Consider the following 18,838-nt stretch of genomic DNA (forward strand, 5'->3'; position numbering starts at 1 on the left):
TATTCAATAATGACTTAAACCTGACTTCATTGTAATTGCAGAAACAYGCTGAAAATGACATAAGAAGCTGTTGTCTCGCTGAAATAAAGCAAACTGAAGAGAAGTATACTGAAACATTGGAATCAATAGAAAAAGTAAGATACTCAAGAGTTGTTGTTTACATATTTTATAATTATTATTCACAGCTTGGAAAATGACATAGTTAATGTGTGTATGTATATTTTTTTCTAACAGTTTTTCATGGTGCCGTTGAAAAGGTTTTTGTCAGCATCAGAGTTTGATACTGTTTTCATCAACATTCCTGTAAGTAATTATGTATTTAGTGAAAAATTGAAAGATTTGTATGCTGTCCATTTTTGTCAGATCTTATTGCATAAAGTGATTATGTGAAATAAGGTGCACATGTTCTCACAAAGCATTCATGTATTAGGAKAAGAAATCTTGCAGAATAATCCTTTTCCCCCCTCTTTTTTTCCTATTTAAGGAAATAGGGTACGAAAAGCAGTATTTGCCAGACAATCAGTGTGGAGYATCTTTGCATAGGTAGCTAGTAATTCATTGAAGATGGATTGCCTTTTAAAATATGTCAGTATTTTAGTGATTGAACCAAGTTGTGCCTCGATTCTGAGCAGAGTTTTCAGAAGACAGCTATAGCTAGTGAGCAATCCTGGTATCTAGGTTTCATATGTTGTCATGGAAGACTTCAAGTTACACATACAACTTTAGCAGAATCTGCCTTTGGAAGATGGTGTAACAGATTTTCAGTAGACATACAGGTCTTGGAGTATGTTGACTGCCTTTTGAGAGATCCCTGCTTTCCAAAACAAGTTTACTTTCTGTCCTACATGGGCGTTTCTTATTTGGTGTAAATAAGGCCCTAGCTTGACCTGTTTGATTTATCGTACATCCCTTTCCTAAGTCTCAGTCTGTCTAGGTATGTTGACTTACATGCATTTGAAGACCTAAAGCCAACCAAAGTGAAACACTATACAGGGATCTATAACCATAACAAGGTCAGTTAATTCATTAAAAAGTGTTGGGGTAACAGGTAAGAGGAGTAAAAAGAAAACTGTTCATTTGAAATGATCAGGATGTACTCAGCTACTGTACTGCAGTTATTTTACTTGGCTTTCCATTGTCAGTATTCAGTAGTCTTTGGTTACAACAGGGTGCTTATTTCTGACAGGATAACCTTTCATAGACTTCCAAAAGCATGAAAAGAAATGTAGGGCTTATGTTAACCAAAAGTATGGGCAAACATTTTGTCTGCTCACACCTTGACTCTGCAGCAGTTCCTCAGCAGGAAGGCTGGAGGGCAGTGGAAGCTCATTTTAAACTAAAAATAGCTCTGTTAAAGATCTACTGCATACTGGGATGTGGAGAGAAATGCAGTGRTCTCAGAACAGGATGAGTTTGCCACTTTGAAGGAGTTGTGGTTTGTGGTGAAGCCTGGGCACTTTAGAGTGAGGTGTTTTTTTTTTTCTGTATATAGATTCTGACAGATGCCTGCTGGGCAAAATTATCTCCTAATGTTAAAAGGTACCTCTAGTGCTAAGGTTTAAAAAAAAAAAAAAAAAAAAAAAAAAACCAAAACAAAAAGCCAGTCTAAAGACAGTGCATTTCACAAGGGCTCACAGATTTGAATGTAAGATTCAGTCCTATAAAATATATGTGCATGTAGGTCTATCTATTTATCCATGCATGCCTGTAGGGATGTGTACATTTACATCTGTGCATGGTTATGTATAGAGACGTATAGACAGACACAGGCATATAGAGGGAAAGAGATGGATAAAAGGATGAACAAATGCTGAAGTGATGAAGCTTTTGTCCTTTTGTTAACATTTAATAATGTTTAATGTTTTAAAATGATGTAAATGTTTTCTATGGAGATAAAAGTTTGGCAAGAATCTGTTCAGGAAATGTCCAGCTCTTTCCTGTGGCTGTTGCTCAATTGTATCTCTGTGCACTTTTGTAAAAATGCATTCCTATAATCCGTTTGGAAGCATTTCTGTAGTGATGCCTGTGTGTACTGCAACTTCAAGGCCTGAGGATATGGTCATACAGTTGTTGGCAASTGAATTTGATCTGTTTTAAGACGTTTTTGTTCTTGTGGCTGGGAAGTGATAACTGATTTTATGTTTATCCTCTGTTTATATTCACATAATTCCCTACTGGATGTTAATTATTATCCATGTGCTGTATCTTTTACTGCGTTAAACCATCTCCAGTGGCTTTTTTCAAAGTCTCATTCTTTCCTTTGTAGTGGACTGTACCCAACTTCTAAGCAATTCTCCTCATTCACTGAGGTGGAGGCTGTAGCTTTTTAGCCTCTCCTGACTTAATTACTTACGACTTCTCTTACAGTACCCATGTTGATGGGTAGCAGTGTCAGGCCAGGAGTAGACACTCCTAGTAAGGGTTTTTTTTTTTTTTTTTTTTTTTTAATAGCGATGAGCATCAGAGATGCTTTGCTACTATATAACAAGGCTCCAGTCTTTCTATCGTATTTGTACTTTAAGCCTCCTGTATTGGAAAACTCATTATGATTGCAGTTAACTTAGCTCTGGAACATCACTAATTGACCARTGTAATGTACAAAACTATTTTTTCMTGGCTCAGGGACATGAATCACTACTTTATCTTGTCACTAAAGCATTTACTTGACTTAATTTTAAAATTATCATTATGAAATGAAGACGAATTAACAGTGCACACTTCAAGCTAAAATAAATCAGCGTTTTATAAGCAGTTCTTGGAATTCAGCTTTTTGCATCGAACTGAATATGTGACAAACCTTGAAATTTAGCTTCTACTCAGAAATGATCTGTTTTCTAACTTGGTGAAATTGGTGGTTCTAACATGAAATCAAAGCATTTGTAATTCCATTTACAAACTAAGCAAAACCAAACTTTCCTCCCTTCCCCCTTCACTGTTTTCAAGGATTTGGTGAAAATTCACCGAAGTTTAACACAGGATATCARTGACTCCATTGTTAACAAAAATGATCAGAACCTGTATCAGATTTTTATTAACTACAAGGAAAGGTAAGATTTATGCACTAACTTTTAGTACTTTTTGATAATCTACCCTGAGTCATTAAAGTGTTTCACTATTTCTATTTTTATTTGCTTTTTTATTTTATTTCTAAAGTAGAATCAAATTCAATGTCAGTATATTTATAAAGCTGCCTGTAAGCACTCTTGCCTGCGGAGTCCCTCGCTCTGAGCTTTCGTGTTGAGCAGGACGTAGTTATCTCCCAGGTTATTAGACTTTCTCCTGCTGCAGGAAGCAATTGGATGGCACAAAGTTGTTCTGGTAATGCGTGTTTTTTCCAAAGTAGCTTTGAGATTTGTGCTACAAGGAGGGGGAAAAAAGGAAAGAAAGAGCAAACCCAAGATTCCTTTACTATACATAAAGGAAATGTTTGGGAGGTAGACTCAGCATTTTACAATGTAGTTAGTAAAAATAATCAAATGTGGTAAAAGTTAAATTGTTTTCAACAGTCGGGGGGAGGAATCCCAAAACTGAAGAACTGTTGGAGAATTGGATTGGAGAACATAAAATTTCTTTTAAAAAAGATAGCAGTAACTAACCTTATTGTTAAGCCTATTTTATAGAATTTATTTATAATATACTTTGATATCTATGGCGTTTTTAAATACTACAGACTGTAGGACTGTTAAACAGCAGCCATGCTTATCAGAATGCATACATATGARTGTTAAGGCAAATTGCAGTGCTTCTACAGGATTTTGAAGAAAACCCAATACTGTGTTTTCCCTGAAAAGCCTTCCTTGTTTTTCTTTTCTTGCTGCCCACTGAAACTTGTGGCTTTCAATTTACTTTGAAAGTGTGTTACCAATCTGTTCATGAAATATGATCAAAACGGTTCTTAAATATGCAAATGTTCTTTTAATTCCTTTTCTCTTGCTTTGATTTAGATTGGTTATTTATGGACAGTACTGCAGTCAAGTGGAGATAGCAATATCATGCTTAGACAACATCTCTAAGACAAAAGAAGATGTTAAGTTGAAGTTAGAGGTATSGATATTGATAAAACATATACATACAGATTTTAAGTTGCCTCGTCATTGTTACTTGATGCAAATATACTTCCCAGCTGTCCCTTCCCCTCCTGAAAGAACGGGCAACCTGCCTGAGCTTGCAGCGTTGCTCTGGTGCTGCTTGAGGAGACTGAACTTAGAGGCACAGAATGGTTCAGGGCRGAGAGACTGTCCCACAGTCTCTCCTTAGGACCCTTGTTCTCTGCCAAGATCCCTCAACCTTTCTAGCAGTGTTGCTCCCAACCAGCCTGTCCCCAATGCAGGACTCAGCTATTTTTTAGCTCTGCTTCTATTGCTGTATTGTTTATTTTTCTCCATTTTGTTTGTATTTCACATCTTATGTTTAATATAGTTGCTTGGACTATATAAGCCTTGTCTTAGTTATACATACGTATATATGTATGTACATATCATTTTTAATACTTGCATTTTCTGATTTATTTTCATCGTTCTTCTGCTTTGAACCAGGAATGTTCCAAGAGGGCCAATAATGGGAAGTTTACATTGCGGGATCTCTTAGTGGTTCCAATGCAGAGAGTACTAAAATATCACCTGCTGCTCCAGGTATTTTGCTTTTTAAGCTTTAGGTATCTGATAGCAGAACTGTGATGCTTTATCCTTGGTAGAACTTTTAAATAAGGTATAAAGCCTTTGCCAAAGGGAGGTGATTTTTATTTCCATAGATTTTAGGCTGATTTATTACAAAATAAAATCCAGTCAAGTGTGGGTTTCGTAGCGGTATTCATTCCTCAGAGCTGAAGCACATCTGCGAAAAACAAACAAATCACAATTGCTTCCCCAGCATCTGAACCTTTTCATTGTTGGTATTATTAAAATGGTTAGTAGTGTCGAACTATAATCATGGTGCTTTGAAATGTGGGCTCTCAATAGAGGAAGCTCAACAATGCTGCATACCTTTAAGATGCTTCCCTGCTTTCATAAATTACAATAAAGCCATATTTATTTTGAAATGTTTCTTGTTATAACTCACAAAGCGTTAGCTTTCACTGTTAGTCCTATAATAAGGGTGGAGAGTCTTATAAATTTAATTTGATAGCTGTGCCAGGAGACTCATTAGTTCAGCAGCAAAGAAATATATTACTGTATTACACTGTCAACCCTGCTGATGCTTGTAAAATGTCATTTTAAAAAGAGCTACTACTTGTATGTGAAGCATAATTTTGACTCTGCAGTGCAATATACATTCTTATATTAAATTTCTTAAGATATTTCTATAAATGGGAGTCATCAGTATTTTGATCAATGGAAATTTGGAAAAAGAAACAAAATGAGCAGTACAGCCCTTAAACTGCTTATAAGATCTGAATYATGGTTTTATAATTGTGTATAATATGAAAGGATATTTAGTGTGTCAGTTATACACTGTCTGGAATTACRAAAAATAAGTTGGTTAACATAGACAAACATTTGACAGATGAAAGAATCCTATCAAGTTATAGTTGTTATAATATGAAATAGTTATTCCTTAATTTTCTAGGATTTTAGAAAATTGGGATTGTTCCCTCTGTGGAATGTGCAAATGAAGGTGTCTGACCTGTGCTTCCAACCTGCACATACAGTAGTGATCTTATTGGCAAGTTTTAAGTGCTAGACAGACCAAATTAGCTTTTAATGGTTTTTGTTAATAGTTAAAATCAGTCTTTAGGCTGTGTTGCAGTCATCCTTAAGCCAATGACCTGTTTGCAGTAACCTCTAGTAAATTTTAGGCTCTACAGGTCACTATAGGGAAAAAACTGTGAATTCTTGGGCTGTGCTGTCTAAGGTGTAAGTGGCAATTTCTTTGTGGGTGAGCGATAGTAGCTTCAGTTTGTGAAGCGACAGCCAGTGGGTGAAAAGCTCTAACTCTTCTGTCAACAGGAACTGGTAAAACATACTACTGATCCTATGGAGAAGACAAATCTAAAGCTGGCTCTTGATGCGATGAAGGTATTTGTGACAAGTATTTATATCCATGTTCCCCATTAAAAGGATAATTCACAATTATATTTCATGGCAGAGATAACGTTTTTCACAACAGGTCAAATGTTTTCACCATTCACTGTGATGTTGGTGAGTACACTAGGGCAAAGATATCCTTGAAGTCTTTGCTGAAGTGTGAGAACAAGTTTTTAGTAGTTTTCTGAGCTGCCGTGTTTCTGAAACAGAGTTGTCCCATTTTTCTCATTTTGATTCTCAATCCACTGTGACAGTTATGTCCTGCCTGGCAGAAGACAAGACTAGCCAATGTAAACAAAATAAAATGTACAGAAATTAATAACTTTATTAATGCTTGTGCCTGCAGTTAGCTCAACTCATTATTCCCCTGCTTACTGTGTTGTCTTATCATAGCTGCCAGTAGAAGTAACCATGCAGCATAGATATGTTGCGTCTAAAGCCCCTAACATGTGTCTTCTGGAAAAATGAAAAATCTTTGGGAGTATTTACTAACAAAGTAGAAATTGAGTAATTATTACTGCCTATCCAGTAAGAAAATTGTAAGAAAATTTTATATGGTCAGCTTTCTTTTAGCAGAATTTGTAGGTTCTCATAAAAGCGTCTTGAGAAGAAATATCCTTTCTTTACTYTCCAAATTTGTGACCATATTGAAAGATCTTGTTAAATCAGGTTGTGAAGATCGGAACACCTTTCTGAGCTGCTGCTCTCAGCACTCCCGACCTTACCAATTACCATTCTTGCTCACTCGTGGTCTCCAGCCACAAGCAGAAGCACCAGCAAATCGTCACTATTGCTCAAGCATGTTCAGATGATTTTAAAGGTGTCAGTGAAACATGAGATGTGCTGGTAACACACCAACAATAGACAACAATAATTCAAGTTCTGAATGAGATCAATTAGATCAATGAATRTGACTTCAGAAGTATGTACTCTGCTACAAGCTCCTTTTAAAATCCCTTGTGTAATAACTTCTCTTTGTACAAGCACGCAGTCTTTATACACTGTGGCTTTGGAGCAGCATTATACCACGTTTTATATGTGGTATTTACTCTTTGTTTTTAGGTGTTAGTGTCAAGTGTTTTTTCAGACTGTGCAGTACATCAATTACATTTCCAAGTCTAGTTTTGAAAACAAGATATTAACCAAATTCAGAAAAAGTCCTCTTTTACAATTTATTATATGGTTTTTCTTTATCTTGCTACTGAATTTGGAATTGAAAGAAGAAAGTTGTAAATATGACTTGAAAATGTGTAGAGGGTTTTTGCTATTTATTTAGGTGTACATATAGGTAGTCGAATATTAAAGATAGCTATATCTTTTTTAGCCTTCTCTGCATAATCGTTTTTTAAAAAAGTTATGTGCTCTGTTACAGAAAAGCTTTTCTCCCTTTTACCCTTGATGCTCTAGGACTTGGCTCAATATGTAAATGAAGTAAAGAGAGATAATGAAACACTCCGTGAAATTAGACAATTTCAGCTATCAATAGAAAATTTGGTATGTGATATTTCTCATTTATGTAGTTTTAAAATCACTTCTGATCAAACGTCTTGTTTGACATACTTTTTCCACCCCCACCACCCATTTTACATGCCGTTATAGTATTCCTGTGTATGCATGCTTAAGTTGGTTTAGAATGGTAATGTGCTTAAGTATGGATATTCCTGCTCACTATTTTTGGCATTTGTGTACAGTTAAATGTATTTGTGCACTTAAATATTATTTGCATAGTGCTGCAGGTGTTTTCAAAATGGAAAATAAATGTCAAGTACTGATGCTTTGTCAACCTTTTTAACATGAAAGTGAAATAAGGATGTGTTTGTTTTTTTTCTTGGTTGTTTGCTTGTTTGGAATTGAAAAAGGGGATAAAGAGGGGCAGTCCACCTTATATGTCAACTTTTTAGCTCATCTACTAGGCTAATATTRCATATTTTTTGTTTTCAGAACCATTCCCTGTTACAGTATGGGAGGCCACAAGGTGATGGGGAAATAAGGATAACTACATTAGACAAACGTGCAAGGCAAGACAGGTGATGGTGTGAGGTTTGATGTTTACTTTTAAAAATGTCTGCAGGACAATTCTGTCTTTTATAATTGTGATCAGTTCAGTGATTCTTGAGAGTACTTTCTCTTTCACTGTGCAATCATGGAGCCTATCAATGTTAAAGTAAATTTGCGAAGTGGTTCATGGCAAGTTAGCCAGTACATTATCTTTTGGGGTCATCTAAGTCTCTGTGAACTGCTTGCAAAAATACTTCAAGTATTTCATGTTCTTTTATACAGTATTTTAATTGCCTGTGGCACTTAGAGGACTTTGGGTGTTGACTTTACAAGGTGTTTTAACCCTTTTTTGATGTTGTATTTCTATAGGCATATCTTCTTGTTTGATCTAGCTGTAATTGTTTGTAAACGGAGAGGTGATAATTATGAAATGAAGGAAATAATAGATCTTCAAAAATACAAAATTACAAATAACCCCACTACTGATAAAGAAAATAAAAAGGTATATATATTTTACAAATTACTATCTTGCTAATAAAACGTGTGCTTTCAGAAACGTTCAGAAATTGTGCGAGTTCACAATTGTGTAAGAAATGTATATGAAATTTATTTACCAAGCTTTCTGTATTAAATAAGCTCTAAGTTATTTGAAATGAATGCTTAGGGATTTCAACTTTGCTTGTTTTGAGATAACTAAAATTTTTGAGTAAGCCATTCCCAAGTGAGCAAAGTCATATAATAATGTGCTCTCAGTCAGGATTTGTATTAGGGAACCCAAAGTTGCTTTTCTTTCTTTCTTGCACGCCCCCTCCCACCCCCTAACCCTCCCCAATAACTGTTGTTCAATCGTTGAGTCTGTGTATTGCTGGTTTTTTTTTATGCAGTGGTCTTATGGCTTCTACCTCATTCATATCCAAGGTCAAAATGGATTAGAAGTTTATTGTAAAACTAAGGACTTGAAGAAAAAGTGGCTAGAACAATTTCAGATGGCCCTGTAAGTAGACTTTCATTAAAATAAAATCGCCTTCATTACGAATCTAAGAGTATGCTGCAGAAATGTTTTTAATTTTAATTTTTATATACCCTCAATTGCTTTATTTGACTTAGTGAAAACAAAACTGATAGCTGATAGAAATATAATACTTGGATGAAACTCCTCATAGAGAAGAAAGAGGGCACTCTAGGCTTTGTATTAACTTTTGGCCATCACTTAATGTTTGAAACAACTTGTGGGAATAATGTTTTAGCAGTAAATATCTAACATAATAGTGACTTTCCCTCTTTTATTTTGGCTAATTACATGTTTGAGATGCTGCTGCTGATTTAGGAAAACAGTGCTGATTTGTTTTTTTAGTGTCTTTTAAGTGCTTAGATCAAGTTGTTTGCTTTATTACTTCTGATTTCCTTTGTAAATTTTCAACTTAGACATGAATGTTTTGGATTTCTTAAAGTTCAGTTGTTGAGATGCGGAACTGTAGATTACATGATTGTTATGCAGCATCAGCTTTACTTCTGTTTTTGCTTCTTGATGGAAAGACAAATGTGATTATTGACACCTTGAGTGTTCTGATTAAATTTAAAATATGTGAACAAAGGAATCTGATAATTAGGAGATGCTTAGCTTTATTAAAAAAAGAGTGTGGGGGAGTGAGATATTCGTAGTGAAAATAGACAACATGATTAAAGGTTGTTTTAAATATGATTGTAAAGGAATGCCTCCTGATAGGAGAAAAAAGGTGTAGGTATGCTATAAAGAGCTGATATGACTGAAACTCGCTTATAAGCTGTGTGTGCACATGTATGCATGTGTGTGTATATATATATATATACATGGATATACATATGTGTGTGTGCATATAAAAACTTTATTTTGTCGAGTTTTAATGATTAAAGTTGAAAATATGGAGAAGAACCTGGTTTGGACAAATACTGTGAGGTCTCCTACCAAGGTTCCCCATGTTGCTGATTATAGCAGACATAAATGTTCCTTGGTAACAATTTCTGTGTAGCATGGAAGGGGTTGGGAAGAGGTTTCTAGTCATATGGGCACCGGAAATGAACTACTTCAGCTTTTCCTGTCTTTCTGCCTTTGTTCCCTCCCTGCGCTTCCTGTAATGCCATTATTGATATTTATTTAAGTGTAGATAAATCGTGCTTGAAAAGCATGAGGAACCCAGCTTTATCAGCATTAACATTACCGGTATTGATCCCTTTCAGACCTCCTCCCTTGACCCTGAGGAGAGTGGTGAGGGGAAAAACCCACCAAGGAGTCAGTGAGAACAATAGGAGCTCTGCTTTGTCCTGGAAATGAGTCCTTGCTAATATGTAAATGTTTTTATGATTCCCTGCAGGCTTGTTTTTGTGCCTGCTCCCCTCTGTTTCGTTTTCACCATGTTTTTGAGGACTCCCTGTTCTCTTGTATCTCAGGGATGTCTGCTCCTTGTGCAGCTCCCAGTTTTGGGAGCAGCTGGCAGTCTGTGTGTCTGTCCTGCTGCTGCCCCAAATCCATCTTCCCAGACAACAGCCACCTCTGCAAAAGGTTTCATCCCCCTACCCTGCCATTCTTTTTTTCTTCTTTTTTTTCCTGACTTTGATCTGTTCTTGCCCAGACTATCTACAATACCTACTCATCATTTGAAATAGCACGATGTTCATGCTATAATGACCTTTATTTTCTGTTTGTGAGTATTGAAGCTGTTTAGAGGTGTGCTTTGGTGAGCAATGATTTACTGATTTCTTCCTGCTAGTTGTCCTAGGAGAGCAGAACAGAGGAGACCCAAAGGTCTATCGAGGTTAATGTGCTCCTCTTTGAGCTTGGACAGATGGAAGTTGGTGAAAGTGAGACTGGTGGTGTCAGCCTTATCTTTCATGGACATTTGTCCATCTTGTAAAGCCATACCCCTGGCTTAACCTCTTCCCATGTGGATGTGGAAGCTGGAAGAGCAGGTTGCTGCAGGTCAGGGTTGAGCTGTGTCAGTATTGCTGAGCTGTGTCAGTAGAGCTGAGGTGACAGGTAGTGCAATATTTACACTACACAGTTCTGTTCTTCCCTTATTGCAAATGAGATTGAAAAGAACATTTTAAAAGAATCTTCTTTGATTTTTTTTCCTCTTTTATGACCAACTTTGGCTTTATAGCATATTTCACTCTGCAACCTTCTCCCAAGACAGATTTCCCCAAACATACTGCAGAGTGCATAGCAGCAATTAGTATCTTTGTTGAGGCTCAAGAGTTTGTATGGGAAATAAGCAAAGCCAGCTGTTTTGCTCAGCAGGTTGGTTGGTTTTGGTTTGTGCTTTTCAGGGCTCTCATTGCTTATTCTGTAGCATGTCTGGCCTGGTGTCATTCTGCTCTGGAAAGTAGCCATGATTAAAATAATGCTCTTATTCATCATAATTATAATTGCTATGTTTGCAGGCAGGTATTTGATTACTGAAAAAAATTGTTAAACCTGCATTGCGCTTTTGACAAGAGGAAAACTGGGTTTTTGGTTGCTGGAAATGTTGCTTGAGTCACATTCACATTGTCACAAATGTCAGTGTGGTTTTGTTGCCTTCAGAATAGCACTCTATATGCAGTCAGGTCTGTGCTATGTTAATTGAGAAACATTACAAGGTAAGATGCAGGTTCTTTTTTTTTTTTTGTAAGAATATTTTTAAAGAAAATTTAAGAATATTTTCTTAAGAATATAAGAATAAATTAGAATCCCTTTTAGTAAGGTAGTTAGATGGCTGTATTGGTGTAAGCCTGGCAGTGGTTACAGTTACATTTCTGAGAAGACATCCAATGCAGAGACCTTACTTTGCTTTCTGAACCTTTAAAAGTATCTCAGTAAAATCCCTTTTAAAAACTTTTTTTGATGTTGACAATTCCTAAATCTACCCAAGTCAATCAAGTTGCTCTTGAGCTCCAGTAGTGTAACAAACACAAATTTGATTCTGGATACAGACATACATGTTACTGATGTAACATGTAAGAGAAGAGAGCTTCTCTCTACGGAAAAGCTTCCTTGCAACAAAGGATGGGATCCCAGGGTCCTTCTCAGGCTAGTAACTGCTTCGTGTTTAGAGAGAGAGCAAGTTTTGCAGCCTTGTGGAGGTACTTGGCCTTGTGGCCTGCTGTTATTGTATGTGTTGAGTTCARTCATGTGAGAAGATGGGAACAATGGTTTTCTTTTTAGAAGAAATGGAGTAAATTGGTTTTATTCACGTTGCAGTTCGATTGTGACGGTAAGTATTTGCTGTTTTCCTGAGGCTAATGTTAAATTTAGAAAAAATGTGCAATACCAAAACACTTCAATTTTTATTTTTGCCAAGAATTCCATAAGACTTTTCAATGGAGTGTATATAAAGACTTCATCTTCAGTGACAAAGACAGACTTGAGCATTTCTGCACTGAATTTCGTGCTGTTGACATTATTCTTGTTAATCTCTGAAGTCAAGGCTGATTCAGCTTCCTCTACCTCTTTCTTTTTTTTATTTTCTTTGGTTTGATTTTTTAATATACTGTGTATAGCCTTCAAAATTGGCAGTTATGTTAGAGTCCTGGGATTTCTAGAAGACACTAAAATGAAGTATGACATGGGGGCAGCACAGTGAACATTGCAGTCAGGCTCTTAAAGCCAAGACTTCTGTTAAATGGAACCTGATGAATCTAAGAGGTTTTGGTAAAGCTGACGGGCAGAGACCAGGCAATAGGTTTTAAGAGGAGCCTTCATACGTCAAAGGGAGGAGTTTGCTCTTGGCCTTTTTAAAGATAGTGCTGTGAAGTACTCTAGCAGGAGTGGACTGTTTATATTTGACTCGACATGTTAAATAACCCTGGTTAAAATACTGAGTTGGTTCATTTTTAAGACAATAATAGAAGTGTTCTGCCAAAGTGCTACGCACTTGTTAGAAATGCAATGTAAAAAGCTTGTCAGCAGTGTGATAATGTGCGCTGTTTCTTTGCTGTAAATAAGTCATTAAAACATCAAATACTGATAGTAAGAGAGACACACACTAGGTGGGACACTTTAAAAATCTAATAAAAGTGTTTTCTCTTTTTCCTGTTAAACACAGAAAAAACAACTAGAAGAATTGGGGAAAAAAATTCTATCCCATAATACGCCTAGAATTTATCCATAATACTTAATCTGTTTGTTATCAGTTTATGCCATAAACCGTTTATTTAAAAAATCTGACTAATATGTGTGTTAGTGAATTTTTAAGCTAACCGTTCTTCATTAAAAGAAGCAGCTACTTGATAATATTAGGTTGATAACATTCTTGTTTCATTGTATTTTGAGTTATGAAACTCCAAGTTGTCTCTCTGTTGTGTAAGCATATATTCCACAATGATATTATTTTGTCTTTGGGACTACTTAACCAACTAATTATCAAGTTTAATTTCTGTTATATGGTGACATCTTCTTTCCTAAACTCTGTGCAAGAGTTACTCATTTGTAGTTCTTCTTTGTTTTATTGAGAGATAATAAAAATAGATAATGAATAATAGGATAAATACTGAAAGAAAATATATCCAACTCATTTTCACACTATACTCTTCTTTCAGCTATGTATTTGTGTGTAGTTGGTTCTTCATCTCRATTGCTGTAGAGCACGGCGCCAGGGCATATTGTGCTGCTCATGGTGGCAGCAAGACCTTTMCCTTGGAAGGCTGAGTGTTGGATTTTCACACTGACTTAGTATCTGAATCCATTAGTTTAACACAGTATGCCGTATCTTATGCTGATCTGTACTGAATTTAGTTTGTCATTGTGATGTCCAGTTTGCTAATTCAATTAGGTTTTTCTCTCATTTCTCACTGTGCTTTCTAATCTACTCTAAACATTGCCATCAGCAAACTTGGCTTCACTCTCTTTTCCTGCATTGCCATCAGCAAACTTGGCCTCAATCTATTTTCTTAGATAGGAACCGTTATACAAAAACACAGTTTAAAACAGAATTGCAGGAAAAGTTCGGTTGGAAGGGACGGAGGCTGCCTGCTCCAGCCTCCTCCCCAAAGCAGGGCCAGGGTGAGTTCAGCACTGCTGTTGTTGCAGGAGGCGCGGAAGCCTCATGTGACACTCTTGTAAAACTCTGTTAGTAAGGCTTTAGTCAGCAACACTATCGCCAATTAAAAAGTGCATGAAACCGTCTTGCAGGCAAAGAAAAGACCATTTTTAATGTGCTTGGTTGAAACGTGACCTTTGGATGTATTACGATTGTATTTTCTGCCTTGACTTGCTGACTTTTCAGTGTTGTCGTTGTGTTTAATCAGCCATATGTTAAACGTCAGTGTGAATCGTGGCCGTGGTAGTGATTAGACTATCCGTTAATTGTCCTTATGCAGAGCTAATGAATCTGAAATATCCAAATAAAAGTGATTTTGGATCCAAAAGCTGCATAACTGAAAAAAAAAAAATTAAAAAGGGATCTTAATGTTAACTGACCTCTGTTGTGTTTCTGGGTTGCTCTAGACTTCGTGCAGTAGTTCAGGTACAGTCTCATCTGTTTCTCTAAATGCATCCTTTGCAGTCGACATCAGTGCACATCCTCTAACTTAAGGGAAGCTGAACATACAATCTGACTGAAAGGAAATAACCTGAGATTCAGTGGTTCTTACAACAGAAGTGTGAATGTATATCACATCTTAGGCAAGCTGTATACTTTGTAGGTAGAAACTGCTGATTTTCTAGGTTTTGAAGTGCAAGATACAAGGTAGGTGAAAAAAAAAGTTCTGTTACTGATTATCATATCTATTTCCAAATTTGCTTTGCACTCTGTGACTAATGACATTGGTCAGATTCAGCTCAAATAGATCTGTTCCCTCAGATACTGCATTAATAATGCATATGCATTAAGACTGCTTCTGAAAGAATATTWGAGCTCTGACATATTGAACATTGACATATTAAACTAAAGCTTTCTCATCAGAGCATTTTAAAAGCCTTAGGTATCTGCTGCATTTTTCAAACCTCCTGGAAAGGTGTTTCACTTATAACAACCTCACGTAGGTTACCAAAGCAATAAATAAATGTCCGCCTTGGTTTCTCAATCAGTATAAATATTTCAGTACTGCAAGAATGAATGCCAAACTCGTGTCATACCGAAGAATAATGATCTTTACTGTGGTTTTGGTTGTTTTTTTTTTTTTTAGGGTTACAAGCTGCTGTTGCCAATATATTTGTCATTAAGTGGTGTCTGTAGATTTTTCCAGACCAAGCAAGAAACGTGGAGAATTCTATGTATGATTTAGAACACAGTGTAAGAAGGCATAGAGTGTGCATGTAAAGAATTTATGAAAACAGTATGGGTAAACACTTGGAGATTATAAGCATGCTCTGGTCTTCTGGTTAACAAAACTAAATGGTTTCYCAGTCCTTCTGTTTTCTGTAATTATACCACTTTATAGCATGTGGGGTGTATTGCTATGAAAATGACTTATTATTTCTTAAAATTCACAGTCAACGTGAAATAAGTTCATCGTGGCATCATATCATAAATGTGGAGTACCAGCTATGCTGTTTGCATAAGATATTAGGTTTTTTTCAGTCTCTATACAGGTAATGTTGCACTACATGCCTGGATACTTTAATATCTGTTAAGGTATAGTTTCTCCCAGAAACCCAATGCTTTTTAATCAAGTTTTGTCTCTTCTCAGCAGATTAGGTGTCTGTCAACAATACAGAGTTTTTGGGCTATATACATCCCCTACTTTATTTTTACTCAAACATAGACATTTCTTTTCAACTAAGTGCAAATCTCTGATAAGACACTTATTAACATTTATCAAGGTGAGCAAGTTATACAAATATACATTTGTATACAAAGTTTTACAAATCCAAATTTACATAGCTTTCAGAAATAAGTTAGCAAGTGAATGTTCAGAGTAAATACATGGAGTGTTGATACTTTTGATGTATAAAAACCGAAATGTGACAGAGCTTTGTTCCTGTTAGGTGTTGCTGTCTATAAATGTTACATACGAATAAATTAGCTCCAAGCAACTCATTTCCCATAGCTTTTATGGAAATAGGCTGATAAGGACAAAGGAGAACTATTAACTTCTTTGAAACAATGCACTACGTTTCCAAAAAGTTAACATGATAATTTCCTTGATCTCAAAGAAGCCACTCATCATATGATCAAATAAGCAAGTTTGCTAGCAAAGTCTTAAAAGTGAATTGTGCGTTCTTGATCAAAAGCACAATTTGCTTGTGATATGGTTGATTTAATTATACAGCATGTTGTCTTGATGGAGATTCTTTGATGTGACAAACCAAGAATGTTTGAGTATTTGCATATAGAGAATTGATTGATTGATTAATTCAGTAAATAGTATCTTCAAAGATGGTTCTGAAATATAACAGATTAGCTGGAATAGAAAATGAATTAGCTGCAAGTCATCAGCATTGCTCTTTGAGAAGAGCAAGGGGAAAAGAAGCCAAAAAATGCCCTTTGTGAAATGGCACTGTCTGTCTCTAGAGAGAATACCCTTTTAGAATATTTTCTAAGTGTCTTTCTTATCAGTATTACAGTTAATCTAAAAATTCTTGTCATGATCCCAAATGCATCATTTATTTCTGTTTATATACCTGCACACTCATTTGGTTATTTTATTGCACGAAGGCCTTACTGTTAAGTGGGAGAATGTGATATGAAAAGATCAGTTGACATGGGGAATGTTACACAGAGCAAAAAGAAGCAAAGGATGGTGCAAATGTAAGGTGGGCACTGCTGCCTCATGGCAGTGTGCTTCCCRGGGAACTGTGTTTTCTGTTTCATCAGTAACATGGACAACAGAAGTTAAAACAGTAGAAAATATGCTGAATATTACCTATACCTCATTGCTTAATGAAAATGTTCGAGGTTTTCTGAGGTACTTGGTATCTTGACTTGACTTGAAACGTGACTTGAAAGCAGGTCACATTGGTAACAAAATACGATTTTTAAGTTAAAATATTTCCTTTTGTAAGTGATTTCTGTTGGGAGTTAACAGCTTAGAAAGAGTTGTAGCACTTCTGGGTAAACTGATGCATTTCTTGCAGTGATATCAAATATAAAAACAATAAATAAAAATGAAAATTTCCAGTGTCCTTGGGTATTAACCTGTGCTCCTGCTTTTATAGACTAGAGGGCATGACTGCAGCATTGGATTTCATGTCACACACACACTAAAAGTGTTCTTGAGCAATTCGCGCTCAGGGTGTCGGCTCTGCATCCACAATTCTCAACAGTTCCATTTGGAGCATTTTAAATTATTATAAGCATAACATGGAGTGCAGAATAATAACAGCTCGAAATGCAAAGGTCTTACTCAAGGTTGAGAGTCGAGGAGAGTTCAACATATCGAGCTTTATCAGAGCTCCCTGTAGCATTTCTTCTTTTAATACTTAACCCAGTTGTGATTCACTACACATTGCTTACCTGATGCTTCTTGCACCTCTTTTTTTATGCTGCTGAGGTCACAGATGCACATACATTAACTATGATTCTCTGAAACCAGGTTTTAGTCAAATAAAAAGGCTAGTCATTTTAGAATATAGTACACTTATACTCTTAATATCCTCTTAAAGTTGTGGCATTTTTTGTACAGAAAGACCTAAACACACCAAGTCCTTGGCAATTTCCTCTGGCATGATTGTGTTTACTGAAGTGGTTGGTATTGAACAAGAGGCTTCAATATATGGCCTGAATAGCATCGCTGTAAAATTGAATCAAAAAGAGAGGGAGGTGGGAAAATACAAGGATATTGAGATGCACTGTTAAAGCTTCCCAGCATGTTTTTTCATTCTGAGGTAAAATGTTGAGTCCTTTGGAAGGAGCAGCTGACTTGTGGTGCTGGTGTGCGGGATGGGACTGGCTCTATAGGCTGCCCATGTGAGGGTACCTGTGTCAGCGTGCTCGCGACTGTGCTGGGGTGCTGGGAGCAGAGCAGCTGGGGGAGCCACCCCACTTCTCAGAAGAATTTTCTTGATCCATTTGTCAAGGATGATATATCATTTCCCTCTAACTATAGCCTGTTTTTTGATGGCTTTGAATTCTGTGTGCTGTGATTCCTGCAGTTAAACATATATATGTGCTTTGCAGGGGGACAATTGATGTCTGTTTATTTGAGGGATCTGCACTGTTTTTTTCAGGTTTGCTTCTATAATACACTTTCCCTTCCAGTTTAAGAAAAATAAATTAGATTGAAATTACTTGAAATCTGGGAGGAAGAAGTTGAGTTGTTAATTAAGTCCTCCAGAGAAGCAATTTTTCAACTTTAATTGAAATGTTTGTAATGGGTCTAAGCAGCACCTTCACTGTGGCCTTGACCTGGAGAGGTAAGAAGCTGAACAAGTCTTAATTGCTGAATTCTAGCTAGTATTGAAAAGCTGCCAAGGAAGCAATTAAAAGAAATGGTCCTTAAATACAGACAGAAAGAAGAACTAGTCACTAGTGGAAAACAGCGCAGGATCTAGCAGGCAGATTGGCTTTGGAGTGGTACTTCTAAATGTAATAGTAAATACATGTAGAATAAGGAAGTGATGTCCCTAGCCTCTTCCCTTTAACTCTTTGTAGAATGTGAAGCCACAAGAGATTAGACTTGAGGCTGTCTCTGCCTCTGGGTGTTTTGTATCACTAACGCCATATTATGAGGTTGATACCTCATAACCTCCTCATAACCTGGTGGCCAAAGACTCCAAACTAATTTCTTCTCCTTGAGGTTTTATAATCTCATCTTCTCTTTTGTCTATTTTGTGTTTTTTGTTTTTAGTGCAGGTTATTTGCATTTCACTTCCTACTGAAAACTTCAAATTAYTATAAGAATTTGTTACAGAATGAAATAAA

The 18,838-nt window shown here is 36.3% G+C and overlaps 1 protein-coding gene across 1 annotated transcript in view; it reads left to right on the forward strand.

Annotated features, from left to right (window-relative positions):
* VAV3 (vav guanine nucleotide exchange factor 3) overlaps nt 1-18,838 on the forward strand; it is a 142,935-nt gene that overhangs the window by 54,928 nt on the left and 69,169 nt on the right. The window contains exons 6-15 of the mRNA XM_026043890.1: nt 42-134; nt 235-303; nt 2,944-3,047; nt 3,945-4,044; nt 4,536-4,631; nt 5,946-6,014; nt 7,431-7,517; nt 7,965-8,050; nt 8,391-8,523; nt 8,906-9,015. Coding sequence (XP_025899675.1) covers nt 42-134; nt 235-303; nt 2,944-3,047; nt 3,945-4,044; nt 4,536-4,631; nt 5,946-6,014; nt 7,431-7,517; nt 7,965-8,050; nt 8,391-8,523; nt 8,906-9,015 — 947 coding nt within the window. The remainder of the gene's footprint in view (nt 1-41; nt 135-234; nt 304-2,943; nt 3,048-3,944; nt 4,045-4,535; nt 4,632-5,945; nt 6,015-7,430; nt 7,518-7,964; nt 8,051-8,390; nt 8,524-8,905; nt 9,016-18,838) is intronic.

Source organism: Nothoprocta perdicaria, unplaced genomic scaffold (assembly GCF_003342845.1).
Source record: "Nothoprocta perdicaria isolate Ctin4 unplaced genomic scaffold, notPer1 scaffold_34, whole genome shotgun sequence".
NCBI classification, from domain to species: domain Eukaryota; kingdom Metazoa; phylum Chordata; class Aves; order Tinamiformes; family Tinamidae; genus Nothoprocta; species Nothoprocta perdicaria.